The sequence below is a fragment of the Moschus berezovskii genome, chromosome 6 (genome assembly GCF_049115385.1).
Source record: "Moschus berezovskii isolate FMDL1 chromosome 6, NW_MosBer_1.0, whole genome shotgun sequence".
NCBI classification, from domain to species: Eukaryota; Metazoa; Chordata; class Mammalia; order Artiodactyla; family Moschidae; genus Moschus; species Moschus berezovskii.
Window position 1 is genome coordinate 4,553,737 of NC_142465.1, and position 15,810 is coordinate 4,569,546.

At 40.1% G+C, this 15,810-nt stretch overlaps 1 protein-coding gene and 1 pseudogene across 3 annotated transcripts in view; one reads left to right on the top strand and one right to left on the bottom strand.

Annotated features, from left to right (window-relative positions):
• LGR5 (leucine rich repeat containing G protein-coupled receptor 5) overlaps window positions 1–15,810 on the top strand; it is a 136,407-nt gene that overhangs the window by 115,764 nt on the left and 4,833 nt on the right. For all 3 annotated transcript variants that reach the window (XM_055396308.2, XM_088836665.1, XM_088836666.1), the window contains 7 exons: window positions 1,158–1,229; window positions 1,378–1,446; window positions 1,588–1,659; window positions 5,060–5,125; window positions 6,303–6,374; window positions 13,874–13,945; window positions 14,862–14,987. In XM_055396308.2, coding sequence (XP_055252283.2) covers window positions 1,158–1,229; window positions 1,378–1,446; window positions 1,588–1,659; window positions 5,060–5,125; window positions 6,303–6,374; window positions 13,874–13,945; window positions 14,862–14,987 — 549 coding nt within the window. The remainder of the gene's footprint in view (window positions 1–1,157; window positions 1,230–1,377; window positions 1,447–1,587; window positions 1,660–5,059; window positions 5,126–6,302; window positions 6,375–13,873; window positions 13,946–14,861; window positions 14,988–15,810) is intronic.
• On the bottom strand, window positions 12,889–13,690 carry LOC129537034 (adenosine 5'-monophosphoramidase HINT1 pseudogene; annotated as a pseudogene).

Below are 15,810 nucleotides of genomic sequence, written 5' to 3' on the forward strand. Positions count from 1 at the left end.
ACGGCCACTCCCGCCCACACTCCCCACCCTGACTCAGTTTCTTTGTTTTTCTTGTTGCATTGGCTACCCAGGCTAATTTCTACCTCTGTAGACCCCATCCTGTCCTTAACTTCTTTCCATCCCCTCTGCCACTTCATTTCCCCCCTCTAAATCCTCTTGATTTTGACCAGTCTAAGACTCACCTCCCTGCCTCCACCACTAGCAGAGTGATCCCACTGGAAGAACAGCATCCGTGTTGTCATTCTCTCGCTATGAAACACAGTTGGGGTTGTCCATTTAACTTAGACACCTACTCCTTTCGCTGATATTCTCAGCTTTCCGCATGGCTCAAGCCAACCCTCCTGATCATCCCCCCAAGTTCAATTCGCAATTACCAGGCAGTTCAAATATCACTACATCGAAAACATCCATAAAACAAAATATTTTTTCAGTTCTAATAATGTGTTACCTTTTAGAGCAATAATTAAATTTTAAAAATCTAATGTTACAAAACCCAGAGTAGCAAATTTCCTCTCAAATATATTTGAAGAATCCTTTGTGTATGCTGTAAGATTTGACCAGAGGATATTGACCCTCATGTAAATATAGAGAATTTCATCTTCCTTTAGCTAATGATATAACTGCAAGCACCTTGAATAACATTTTGCCACTCAATGGATATTCTAGATATTGGAGGAGGAGGAAGAGTCTCAAGTGTAACTACAGTCAGTTCAGGCTTCCCAAGTGACTCGTGGTAGGGATTTCACCTGCAATGCAAGAGACCTGCCTTCATTCCCTGGGTCAGGAAGATCCCCTTGGAGGAAGGCATGGCAACCCACTCAATATTTTGCCTAGAGAATCCCATGACAGTGGTGACTGGTGGGCTATAGTCCATGGGGTGGCAAAAGAGTCAGACACGACTTAGTGACTAAAACACAGCCACTTCACTTGCTTTTCTCCCTAGTAGCTAACATTCATATCTGCCTTGTCAGAAATTTTCAATAGTATGAATTTCCTACCAAAAGCCTCATAATGTGAATGAAATAGTTTTGAAGTTTACCTGAAGTCAAATAATCAAAATTACATAAATAATGTAATTTTATTTGTTGAAATTTGGAAGGAATATTCATTTGTCATTCAAGTTTTATAATAAGACATTGGTGTTTGGATTGTTTCAGACATTTCTATGACAACCCCATCCAGCTTGTTGGGAGATCTGCTTTTCAACATTTACCTGAACTAAGAACACTGTAAGTGTTTATTTCTCTTATCGATTATTTTCCCTTTGCAAGGTTGCTGTGAAGACCAAATGAACATTTCAAGTGTTTTGAAATGGCCATAAAAACGACCCCTTCCTAGAATTTTCTCCCAGTAATACTCATGTACTCCTCCTTCTAGGACTTTGAATGGTGCCTCACAAATAACTGAATTTCCTGATTTAACTGGAACTGCGAGCCTGGAGAGTCTGTAAGTACTTGAGTAGGCTCTTGACTTTGCCCAGAGTCTGCACTGCCCTTCAATCCTGACCAGTCTTAACATGAATGAATCAAAATATGTCCCTGTATGATGTCTGAATACAAGAATGATGTCTGGTTTGTGTTTCAACAGGACTTTAACTGGAGCACAGATCTCGTCTCTTCCTCAAACTGTCTGTGATCAGTTACCTAATCTCCAAGTGCTGTGCGTATCAGTAAGGCAATAATAGTATGTAAACAGGGCTGAAATGACAGGCATTATTTCAGTAATCCTTTACAAGAGGATAAAGTTCTTTCCTTGAAGGTCTTCAGGTCAGGCCTCCTTTGCCTGCCTTGGTCCAGGGAAGTGGCTCTTGGATATGACCCTGGTAATAATGGCAGTTGAATGTTCCAGGCGGCTCAGTGGTTAAAAAAAAAAAACCAATGCAGGAGACACAGGTTTGAACCCCGTGTCAGGAAGATCCCCTGGAGAAGGAAATGGCAACCCTCTCCAGTATTCTTGCCTGGGAAATCCCATGGACAGAGGAGTCTGGCGGGCTACAGTCCATGGGGTCGCAAAGTGTCAGATACAATTTAGCAACTAAACAACAACAGCAATAACAGCAGTGGACCCCTGGTTTCCAAGTCCCAAACAGTCTCCCATTAGAGTTTCAACTGGCACACATTTCCTTTCAGAAAACGGATATGAACAAGCCAATGTAACTTCATTCCCACCTCCCTCTAAATCCTCTGCAAAGCAGGAAACAAAAAAATCATGGATCAGAAACCCAATATGGATGCCAAAATAAAATTACCATAACCAACCAAACACTCTTCCAGTATAGTTGTGGGTGCCATGTTCTAATGTTTCATCTAACGGTAAACAACTTGCGTGTGTTATTTCTGTTGCCTTGGGACTTTTGTTCTCTGCCCTTTCCACATTTTATAAAATGTAGTTTATAGGAATTGGGAGAGTCTGGTTTTGACCTTCCATTTTTCAGCCTCCTCCAGCTCTGCGGGGATGTCATGAAAGCACCCTGGGTCCCTCGCAGGGCTCTGTTCTCAGAAAGGAGACTTCTGTGGCAGCTGTGATTCTAGCACAAGCTTCGTCCAGTAGCAAATGACAAGCAGCTCTACAATGTTAGGTGGAAGAATGGGAACATTCTTCAGGGACTGAATAACTGGGAGAAAGCGTCTAGACACCAGTAGGTGGAAATCTCAGCAGCCATCTTGGAATTCTGCCCGCCATACCTAAGACAGGCTAGACACATGCTCGGTTTTGAGGAAGCGGGCTGAGTAACAGGACCAGGATTTCACCCTTTATAACTGATAAGTAGGGAGGCAGTATTTAAACTGCATCTGTCTCCATAATGTCACACAGCATGGTGAAGGACCTGAGTCTAGAGCTGCCTACACTGAGGCTGACTGGCAAGCTGGTTAAGAACAAAGGCTCTGGGGTCTATTTTTCTGGTTCAAATCTGGCCTCTCTGCGATCACAGTATCTTGAGCAAGTTATTTATTCCTTTCAGGGCTCCATTTCCCCAGTCTATAAAAGACGGGGGTAGCTTCTTCCTTCAGGGGATCATCAGAGGGTTCAGTAAGTTACTGCAAGTCAAACACTTATACCAGCACCTGGGGCATGGTCACGATGCCCATATGTTAGCACTTCCCCAACTTGCCCAACTGTTAGCACTTACCATCATTTTTCTCACTTCCTTTACAACATTATTCTTTCCTTAAGTGGAAACCTTGAAAGGCCTGAAGGGATGCAATTGTATGAATGGCAGTATCTTGCTATTTTCTTTTTTGTTTTTTGGGTTATTTTGTTTTTTGTTTGTTTGCTTGCTTGCTCTTTTCATTTTTTCTTTTTTTGGCCATGTGGCATGTGGGATTTCCTGGCCAAGGACAGAACTCAAGCCCCCTTTATTGGAAGTGTTGAGTCTTAACCACTGAACAACCAAGGAAGTCCCTATCTTAATATTTTCAAAACATGTCAATCTATAGTATAAATTTGTTCTTTATAACAACCCATATCTTCTCATTTAAGGAGAGAATTGAAAAAGACATTAATGCTGCATTCAGCACATCAACCAAGTAGAATTAAAGTTGAGAGCACAACCATAGGTCTTGACCTTAACTCCAGTCTGCTTTATGTTCTGGAAGTATAGGTCTGAGTGCTCCCTTCCTGTGGCTGGATCATCCACTGAGTATTTGCTAAATGAGACAATGTCACTGTACATGAGTGATTTTGCCTCCAAGTTACTTCTCTCCCATGGGAATGACTTGACTATGCATGGCTTTCCCCACTGACTAGCTGGTGATCTTAGTCAAGACATTTTGCTTTGTATGGGGATCAACACAATGTTTCCCTCATAAGGTGACCACTAGGATTAAACAAAGTAATTCAGGTTAAGCTGTAAACATGGTGCTATATATAAGAAGTGCTTGATCAGTGTCAGCCATGAAAATCATTTGGTGGAAGGTAGGTAGGAGGTGACACTGTGTCTTTATGTAGAAGAAGCTTTCATATACCTCTACTGAGAGTTGCACACGAAGGATTGGTCCCCTTGCAGTCTGTGGAGATGAGCAAACCAAATTATTATCAGCGTTTATGTGTGTCCACCTTATCACATTCACTAATTTTCAAAAATACACACGATATTGTTAATCAAGTGTTATTTGTGTATAGATGCAGGGTATTTTTTTCACTGGTTTGGTTTGGTCTTTTAAATCTCACATGTAAACTACAAATTTGTGTTTCCACACAACTTTATCTGAATTATTCATGTGTAGTAAGTTGAACTGTACTTCTATTTAAATTCCATGTATTCAATAAATATAAGATAATCAATTACAAGAATAAAATAATTTAAAATACTCTTAGAAAACAGTATGGATTTTTTAAGTTGTAGAGTGGTAATCTGGTTTTAAGATTTAGAATCAGGCATGAAAATAAGTTAGCTGAATAGCAGATAACTTAAAACATGAGACAAGATTTTTAAAATATCTATCTGTTACTTTATCTACTAGCTTTCTTTTTTTAAGCTTTCTGCAAATTACCATGGCTTGTTTTAGATTAGCTATATTATACTATAAATATGTCCAGATGTTTTTGTTATTCTGCAATTTGTTGAGTTTTGGCTGAAGACTCTTAGATTTTCCCCCCACCTTGTAATGATTGATTTCAAAGTTAGTGCTGTGTTTTGAATTGTTGATGTGATTTTTTTTCCCCCGTTGATTAGAAAAGAGCCAACAGTGATTCTCTTAGCTGTAGAGATATAGCAGCTCTTAGAAACAGAGGCACAATTATTTAACTTAATTTGTACTCGTTTCTGTAAGATAATAGCTAGAACATTGTAGATCATCACTAACAAAATATAAATAAATTCATTAAGTAAATTATTTAAATCAATTAAAGAAGTATAACAGTTACATTTCAGTTGACATCTGAATCTATTGCTTAATTCAATAATGCCTATGACTACCTGCTCCGTGCCAGGGCTGGGGAAACATTCAGAGTCTGCCTTTGGGAGTTGGATCATCGTGAAGGGAAAGGGAGAGAAAAGCATATTTCCTGACAACTAATATGTAACAGATTTTTCCCTTTTGTACCTTCTGTTTTTCAGAGACCTTTCTTACAACCTGCTAGAAGATTTACCCAGTTTTTCAGTCTGCCAAAAGCTTCAGAAAATGTATGTCTGTAAGAGTCTCTAAGTCACCAAGTGAAAACCAAGAGCCAAAACTCACATTTCCAGGGGTCATTGGTTTGCTTACCCTGTGGTTCACTGGGGAGACACGTGAAGCTTTCCCTTCTTACACACATGACTGTATAGGATGGCTGTAAAGTTGGGAAACATAGATAATATTATTTTACCATACATTACACTATAAGTAAAGCATTTATTATAGTTTTTTCTCCCTAACCTGGTATAGTAATGAAATGGGTTTGTTTAAGCTCTGGATTTTTTCTAAACTTATACCTTCAATGAGTGGCATTAATATCTTTTTTTTCCTGAACACAAGTGAAACTCATATGTATGGCATTAATTTTGAAAACTGGGGAACTTGAGTTTATTAGGATGTTTGCTTCATGATAATCACCTTCAGAGGAGATTCCATATTTGTCTTATTTCAGGTGCTACTGATGCTACTTCTGCATAAAATATTTTAGAATTCCTCTCTTAAAATTGCCTCCTGCATTAGAAATCCACCTTTTTGAGTCATGCTTTGGTTTTGATCAAAACAATATTAACCATCTATCCTTTGCCACTTAATTTTTCTCTGAATGCAATTAAGGACAATTGAGGGGAAAAATCCATCTTTGGAAGATAAACATTTGACATTCCTGAAGACCCTCAAAGAATATAAGAAAGGCTCAGAAGGCAGAATCTGGAGAGGCATCCTCAAAGTGTTTAAATGATGCTGCATTTGGAATGTAGCTCTAGGCTCAGCAGTAAAGAATCCACCTGCAATACAGGACACTCCGGTTTGATCCCTGGGTCTGCAAGATCCCCTGGAGTAGGACATGGCAACCCACTCCGGTATTCTTGCCTGGAGAATTCCATGGACAAAGGAGCCTGGTGGGATACAGTCCATAGAGTCTCACAGAGTCAGACACGACTGAAGCAACTGAGCATGCTCACCCAAAGGAATAATAAGTATTTGTTTGACAGAGAGGCAATACTTATTTAAGTGTATAAATTGTCCTGTTCTTTTTAAAACAAAAAGAAATTTTTTTCAGTGGTCACTTGGCAGTCGTAGTTCACGTGTTCCTTGATTGAGGGAAGGTAATCCCTTGTAAACTTTCTCTGAAGACTTATCTTTGAAACCGATGACTCTGAAGTCGATCTCTGGAACCTGTCATTTCAGAGACCTGAGACATAATGAAATCTGTGAAATTCAAGCTGACACTTTCCAGCAGTTGTTCAGCCTCCGATCTCTGTGAGTACCGCCTCCCAGTACTTTCCCCATCGTAGAGCAGTTTTTATCTCTTTGGGGTCTTCCTCTAACAGTTTCTTTTCAATGTATGCACGTACCGTTGGGCCTTTGTGTGTGTATCTGCAATAAGAAGGCAAATATTTTGCTCATGATCATTTCCAGGAACAAGTTCAAAAGTAGTAAGTTTGCAGTCTGCTCTTTGCCAGTCAGCAGACATGAGACTTAGATAAAGAGGAAGGAGGCCAAGCTATTAAATAGCCTGCAAAATGTGATTCTAGTCTCATCCAGGAATTGGCAGAGATCGTTTGGCATGCAAAAACGGGCTGACCACACAGTTCTTCCTGCCTGTTTTTCTTTCCTGGTCAAACAGTTTTTCAGTGCAAGTCTCTCTGAGTGCCTAAGAATCACCTGGAGGTGACTGTGACAAAATTCATTGTCCAGGCTCTCACCTGCCTCATGAGTTAGACCCTCTGGAGTAGGGCCTGGGAATCTACATTTTAACAAGTACACAAAGGTTTGAGCACAACTGTCCTAGAAAATGCTTCTGTTGCTCAGATTACTAAGATTTATAAATATTAAATTCCATTCTATGATTGAAAAGACCACACATTAACTATAGGTTTTATTAAAAAAAAATTAGTAATAGATTTTTTATGTGTGTGATACAGTTAAAAAAAGTTTAAACTTTTCCATCCTGAAACTGGATTTCAATGTCATTTTGATGAATGAGAGTAGTACGTAATGCTTAAACTGCAGGACATAAACCTTTTCTTTCCTAAAGTTTTTCTTAACATTTAAGAGACCATCTAGGTGATCACTTACCTAGAGCCAGACATCCTGGAATGTGAAGTCAAGTGGGCCTTAGAAAGCATCACTACAAACAAAGCTAGTGGAGGTAACTGAATTTCAGTTCAGCTATTTTCAAATCCTAAAAGATGATGCTGTGAAAGTGCTGCACTCAATATGCCAGCAAATTTGGAAAACTCAGCAGTGGCCACAGGACTGGGAAAGGTCAGTCTTCATTCCAATCCCAAAGAAAGGCAATGCCAAAGAATGCTCAAACTTCTGCACAATTGCACTCATCTCACATACTAGTAAAGTAATGCTCAAAATTCTCCAAGCCAGGCTTCAACAGTACGTGAACTGTGAAATTCCAGATGTTCAAGCTGAATTTAGAAAAGGCAGAGGAATCAGACATCAAATTGCCATCATCTGTTGGATCATTGAAAAGCAAGAGAGTTCCAGAAAAAACATCTATTTCTGCTTTATTGACTATGCCAAAGCCTTTGACTATGTGGATCACAACAAACTGTGGACAATTCTTCAAGAGATGGGATTACCAAACCACCTTACCTGCCTCCTGAGAAATCTGTATGCAGGTCAAGAAGCAACAGTTAGAACTGGACATAGAACAACAGACTGGTTCCAAATCGGGAATGGAGTATATCAAGGCTGTGTATTGTCACCCTGCTTATTTATATGCAGAGTACATCATGAGAAACGCTGGGCTGGATGAAGCACAAGATAAAATCAAGATTGCTGGAAGAAATATCAATAACCTCAGATATGCAGAGTCATCTGCAACCACCCTATGGCAGAAAGCAAAGAAGAACTAAAGAGCCTCTTGATGAAAGTGAAAGAGGAGAGTGAAAAAGTTGGCTTAAAACTCAATGTTCAAAAACTAAGATCATGGCATCCGGTCCCATCACTTCATGGGAAATAGATGGGGAAACAATGGAAACAGTGAGAGATTTTATTTGGGGGGGCTCCAAAATCACTGCAGATGGTGACTGCAGCCATGAGATTAAAAGATGTTTGCTCCTTGGAAGAAAAGCTATGACCAACCTAGACAGTACATTGAAAAGCAGAAACATTACTTTGCCAACAAAGGTCTGTCTAGTCAAACCTATTGTTTTTCCAGTAGTCATGTATGATTGTGAGAGCTGGACTATAGAGCTGAGCGCCGAAGAATTGATGATTTTGAACTATGGTGTTGGAGAAGACTCTTGAGAGTTCCTTGGACTGCAAGGAGATCCAACCAGTCCATCCTAAAGGAAATCAGTCCTGAATATTCCTTGGAAGGACTGATGCTGAAGCTGAAACTCCAATACTTTGGCCAGCTGATGTGAAGAACTGACTCATTGGAAAAAACCCTGATGTTGGGAAAGATTGAAGGCAGGAGGAGAAGGGGAAGACAGAGGATGAGAAATGGTTGGATGGCATCACCGACTATGAACATGAGTTTGAGTAAACTCCAGGAGTTGGTGATGGACAGGGAAGCCTGGCGTGCTGCAGTTCATGGGATCGCAGACTGAGCGACTGAACTGAACTGAACTGAACTGAAGCGACCATACCCCCATAAAATAATACCATTCCTCAAAACATTTTAAATTCACCTTTAAGAATCACTTTCTCCCCAGAATTTAATTTGAAAACCATATTTCTCAGAATTTAATTGTGTTGCCCTTTCCTTACTTTTGGTCTAAAATCATCTAATGAATTTCTTTTACTTTTTAAAATAAATGTCAAACAAAAAAATGCATTACCTACTTTTATTACCCACCTTATTCACCAGGTTGGCGTTCTGGCTGTTTCCAAAAGTTAGTTTTTTTAAAAAAGAACTTTTTTTTAGTTGATATTTTGAATAATTGGGGAAGGAAATGGCAACCCACTCCAGTATTCTTGCCTGGAAAATCCCATGGACAGAGAAGCCTGGCGGGCTACAGTCCACGGCATCAAAAAAGAGTCAGATAAGACTTAGTGACTAAATAACAAAGAAATATTTGATAACACTGTATTATATATTGAAATTTGCTAAGAAGGTAGAACTTAAATATTCTTCACCAAAGACCCATGGATTCACTCTCCTGAGTCACCGTCCTCACCCTCCTAACCAGCCTCTCCACCATCAGTCTCTACCCGTTCATTTCATTCTCCAAAGAAAATCTTTCTTAGGCAGAAATTGATTCAGGTTACTTCCCTGCCTCAACAATCTTCTCTTATTCCCCTACTGTCTTTAATACCAAGACCAAACTTCCCAGCACCACGCTTCAGAACCTGATCCCAACCCCTGGAACACCTTCACCTCTCACCCATCAGCTCCCAGGACCTGACACATGGGCCACTGTTTCTCCTGGTCTGTCACCCATTCCGTTCCTCCCCACCCTCAATGTGCCCCTGTCTATCCCATAAGAACGAACTCTCCTGTCTTTGAACCTGCTCCTCTCTGATGTGCTTTGCACATTCTCTGCTACAGGACTCAGCACTCCGCACTGCCATCAGGTAGACCCCTGACCTGAAAATGACAAGGACTTTTTCATTTTCTTATCCCCAGGGTCTAGTGCAGTGGTTTCTCCCATTATTTATAAGAGCTTATAGAAAAATCCAAGCAAACATTTTGGCCAACCCAATAGTTTAAGGATTCCAAACAAGTTCAGTGCCAAATATCGGGGACTCTGGAGCCAGTTTGCTTAGATTTGAATCTCAGCTGCTGAGTACTCTGACTTGGAGCAAGTCACTTATTACTCTGTGTTTTATTTCTCACCAATAAAATGGGGCTGATGATAATACTCACTTTATCGAGTTGTGTTGATGGTTATGAATTTATGTGTAAAGCTGGTGACCATACCTGGAACATAGTAAATATGCAGCAGCGTTGCTGTTGCTGTCATCATTATTAGAACAAGCACATATGCTTTTAGGCTTATATAAGTGAGAGTTCTTACAGGAATCAGAGTCAGTTCCCACAGAATCAAATACCCTGATGGCCCAAACGGAGGGACACCGACACAGGTATTGGCAAGCAAGGGCCGGGTGTGTGGAAAGCAGCAGCAGGGCGGAGACGGGGCCTGAAGAGACAGGGAGAAATAAAGGGTGTTTCCAAAACCCAGGAAGCCCTGAGGCACAGACAAGGGATGCCGTGGTTGAGAAAGTGCACAGCTGTGCCAAGATTCCAAAACCGAGGAGCAGACCGCAAGCCCCCAACTGCTCTCCTCCGGGGACTTCCACTGGGAATCCAACAGAGAACCTCAGGGAGCCTTGAAGGTGCGACCTGAGAGATCAGGGCAGGAGAGGAGAACTGGCTCCCCTGAGCCTGTTGGGAGGATTCCAGTGCACAGGTTCATGACTAGGGATGGAATTACTGTCCTCTGAGCATGTAAGTGCTACACTCAATGTGCCAGCAAGTTTGGAAAACTCACCAGTGGCCACAGGACTGGAAAAGGACAGTTTATATTCCAATCCCAAAGAAAGACAATGCCAAAGAATGTTCAAACTACCGCACAATTGCACTCATCTCACACACTAGCAAAGTAATGCTCAAAATTCTCCAAGCCAGGCTTCAGTGTATAAACTGTCAACTTCCAGATGTTCAAGCTGAATTTAGAAAAGGCAGAGTAACCAGAGATCAAATTGCCAACATCTGTTGGATCATCGAAAAAGCAAGAATGTTCCAGAAAAATATCTACTTCTGCTTCATTGACTGTGAATCACAGAAAACTGTAGAAAATTCTGAAAGAGATGGGAATACCAGACCACCTGACCTGTCTCCTGAGAAACCTGTATGCAGGTCAAGAAGCAACAGTTAGAACTGAACATGGAACAACAGACTGGTTCCAAATAGGAAAAGGAGTGCATCAAGGCTGTATATTGTCACCATGCTTACTTAACTTATATGCAGAGTACATCATGAGCAACGCTGGGCTGGAAGAAGCACAAGCTGGAATCAAGATTGCCGGGAGAAATATCAATAACCTCAGATATGCAGATGACACCATCTTTATGGCAGAAAGTGAAGAAGAACTAAAGAGCCTCTTGATGAAAGTGAATGAGGAGAGTGGAAAAGTTGGCTTTTAACTCAACGTTCAAAACCTAAGATCATTGCATCCGGTCCCATCACTTCATGGGAAATAGATGGGGAAACAATGGAAACAGTGAGAGACTTTATTTTGGGGGGCTCCAAAATCACTGCAGATGGTGACTTCAGCCATGAGATTAAAAGATGTTTGCTCCTTGGAAGAAAAGCTATTACCAACCTAGACAGCATATTAAAAAGCAGAGACATTACTTTGCCAACAAAGATCCATCTAGTCAAGGCTATGGTTTTTCCAGTAGTCATGTATAGATGTAGGAGTTGGACTGTGAAGAAAGCTGAGCACTGAAAAATTGATGCTTTTGAACTATGGTGCTGGAGAAGACTCTTGAGTCCCTTGGTCTGCAAGGAGATCTGACCTGTCCATCCTAGATGAAATCAGTCCTGAATATTCATTGGAAGGACTGACGCTAAAGCTGAAGCTCTGGTACTTTGGCCATCTGATGTGAAGAACTGACTCATTGGAAAAGACTCTGATGCTGGGAAAGGTTGAACCAGGAGGAGAAGGGGACGACAGAGGATGAGATGGTTGGATGGCATCACCGACTCGATGGGCATCAGTTTGAGCAAGCTCCAAGAGTTGGTGATGGACACCAGGGAGGCCTGGTGTGCTGCAGTCCATGGGGTTGCAAAGAGTCAGACACGACTGAGTGACTGGACTGAACTGAATGAGGTGGATTAACCTAGAGCCTGTTACACAGAATGAAGTAAGTCAGAAAGAAAAGCGAATATTGCATATTGACTCACATATATGGAATCTAAAAAGAAAGGTCTGATGTACCTATCTACATGGCAGCAGTGGAGATGCAGACATGGAGAACAGACTTATGGACACAGCGTGGGAAGGAGACGGGGGAGAATTTGAAAGAGTAACATTGAAACATGTACATCACCATATGTAAAATAGGTAGTCAGTGGGAATTTACTGTATGATCTGTATGATGTAGGGAGTGTAAAGCAGGGCTCTGTGACACCCTCGAGGTGTGGGGTAGGTGGGAGGTGGGAGGAGGGTTCAAGAGGAAGGGAATATATGCTTACCTGTGGCTAATTCATGTTAATGTATGGCAGAAGCTAACGCAATATTGTACACCAGTTATCCTCCAATTAAAAAAAAAGCTTTCCAGTTTCCCCCAGCTTGTGGGAGACTTTCAAATAAGAATGTAAATGTTCTGTGAATACCATTTATCCTAGGTAAGTTAGGGGCCTAACACCATGAATAAATTACTTTGCATTAGAGAAAAGTTGACAGTGGTCATTTTCAGTTTCCTCAAATGTCTGCGCTTTGGCTCCCCTTTTGAGTCATAAATGTTAAAAATACAAATTTTAAGTCCCTTGCTCTTTTTTTTAAATGTGGACATTCTTATTCTTGTAAATTACCTACATGTTGTTACACATAGGTGTGGAGGACGGGGGCCAGTGAATTTCTCAATAAATTATAGACTTTGTTATCAAATAATTTTACTTCTAACATATACTAGCCCTTTTTTCCTTCATTTCCCAGTTAAGAATTTAAATGTCCATTCTCTTTACTGAGAATGTTTTTGAAAGTATCTCTGTGTTTCTCTTAAGGTCTGACATGCATGGACAATACACACAAATTCTTTTTGGGTTTCATTACATATCTGGGGACTTTTAATTTATTTTTTTTTCAGGCCATGCAACAATGTCTTTTATTATGTATGGATTTTTTAAATTATTTTTGCAATATCTCCATACACAGGCAAAAAAAAAAGATTGTTTAGCATATTGGAACTTGCAAACCTGATCACTGCATAGAGAAGGCAAAATTATCCCTATAGCACACTTAACCAGGAGGCCAGTTCATCTGCTGACCTCCAAGAACTTGGAGATGAACATGATAGACAGACTGGCCCCCATCTGAACCTTCATTAACCACCATTCGATAGCCCTTCTTCAGGCCCATATCAGCAGCACATTTCTTGCCAACAATCATCAAATGCCCAAAAAGACCTTCATCATCATCTTCTGCTGCAGAAACCTGGGATATATGTTTCTTGGGTATCACCAGAAAATGTGTTGGTGCTTGAGGGGAAATGTCATGGAAAGCAAGCCACTGGTCATCCTCATAAATGATTTTGGCTGGGATTTCCTTGCGAATGATCTTCCTGAAGATCGTGTCACCACCAGGTCGGGTGACCTGAGCCTTGGTGATCTCATCTGCCATCTCTGCCCCCCTCCCATGCGGCCAGCGGGGGAGAAGGTTGGGAGGAGGCTGGGGACATTTTGTAACTTAAAATTTACTTGTCCATCAGAAGAAGAGCTTCAGAAGTTCCTGTCTCTCCCAACTCCCCAACCTCCACTCATCTTAGAAATGCCTTAATAAAATTTTACAACCATGTTAAAGTCAACTTTTTAGCAAGAAAAGAATAAAAAACTAAAATATCCACCTGAGTGATTTTCTTGGATTGATTTAATAAACAAGGTTGCTTTAAAATTCTCTCTTTAATCATTTTATACTATCCATACCTGCATCTGAAGGATGATTTGATAAAGTTAATTGTCCGTGTCCTGAATGGAAGTGAAATTTTGTTAGAAGAATGAATATATATGGTAAAACTTCACAAGGTCTTCTTTTATATAATCTTCTCACTTGCCTTTTTTTTTTTAATAGGAATTTAGCTTGGAACAAAATTGCCATTATTCACCCCAGTGCATTTTCCACCTTGCCATCTCTAAGAAAGCTGTGAGTATTTCATGACTTGTTTATGGCATGTCTTTTGATAATTGGGCACTATCTGATTAATCAAAAATGAACGCTGGTTTTGCTGGAAAAGCCTGGGCACAGAATGCTGAGTCCTCAATGTCCTCCCCACTAGAGTTGGATCAAACCAGAAAGGAGCAACCCTGCCCCCTACCCCTCCAAGGCCATGTGGATCCTTATAATTGAAGATCTGGGTGACAGCTGGTTCTGGTTATTGAGGTGAAATTTTCCATTTTTGCAAGCTATCAGGTGGAATGGAATAAGACATCAGTTCATTTCTAAAGGGCTTTCATTTTACAGTTTGCCATATTGACTAACAGAAAATCTTCTGTCCATTTTCATCCTCCCTTTCCACACCTTGCTTCTTCCTCTCCTCCACTCCCCTGTCTCAGAGAGAAAGAAGTAATTGTGTCAGACAGAAGTTAAAGAGAAGAGGAAGAAAATAAAACCCAAACAATGTTTTCAAATTAGATGTAGCACCTTCCACTGGATTTTAGATGTCTCCCCCAACCCCCCAGCAAAATTGAGGCATGGCAACCCACTCCAGTATCCTTGCCTGGAGAATCCCATGGACAGGGCAGCCTGGCTGGCTACAGTCCATAGCATTGCAGAAGTGTCGGACATGACTTAGCACACAGCACATCGCATCTGGCAAAATCAAGCTGAACGTAGAAATTACAATTTGGATATGGTTAAAACATTTTTCTTTCTGCAATTCTGACTGCAGATAGAAAAGTTGTCAGGAGCTAAAACCAAAATGTTTCCTTTTACCATTAAGAGAAAGGACCCTGCTTAGAGGTTTTTATGGAGCAGTTTAATAATCTTGAGGTTGCTTTTTTAATGTAATCGTTTTGTGCTAACACAGACTAAAAGCTAATTGTTGTTTGATGTTTTGCAGGGACCTCTCGTCCAACCGCCTGTCGTCTATTCCTGTAACTGGCTTACATGGTTTAACTCACTTAAAATTAACAGGAAATCATGCTTTACAGAGCTTGATATCATCTGAAAACTTTCCAGAACTCAAGTGAGTTTGTCATTAAAGCTAATAAGATACATTTGTGGTCATGTGAAATAATAGACATGTTATAGTGGTTTTCAAAATTTATGGGACTCTTTTGAATTGCATTTCAGGCCTTCATGTCCCCCACCCCTGGGGCATTGTTAGGACAAACCCTGGAGTAGGAGAATGTGTCTTCCTGACCACATTTCCTTTGTTTCTCAAAGATGCCTCCCGGAACATAGAGTTCATAGAAAGAGTTTGAAAACCATTGATCCATGAGATAGAAACTAGAACATGTAATTAAATAACATTATAACATAATTGTACTCCTGTTGACATTTAAAAATTCACCTTGCTTATGTATATGTTTTCATTAAATGTATTAAATTAATATTTGTTTGAAGAAGTAATGCTCTTTAAAACCTGTCACACTTATTATCAATAAAGAAGTCCCTTGAAAAATTTTATATTCTTTACCACTGAGCTACCGAGGGAATATTTATAATATATAGAGAGAATATACATGTATATCCTCAGTATATATTAAACCACAGTACTTTTCATATAATTTTAAAACCCCAAAACAGAGTTTAGAAAATAAAAGAAAGGAAAAAAGTCTATAAATACCTCTAAAAACATTTTGCTATTTCCTTCCAGATTTGTTTTCCAATGTATTTTTAATTGTTAGACCACAGTACATATACAAACTTATATCACATTTTTGTCACTTAACACTATATGATACTATAAATACTACTTAACAGTGCTACAATTTCCCCAGCAATCCTTTTTTTTTAATGTTTTTATTATGGAAATTTTCAAGCACAAAAGTAGAGAAAATAATATA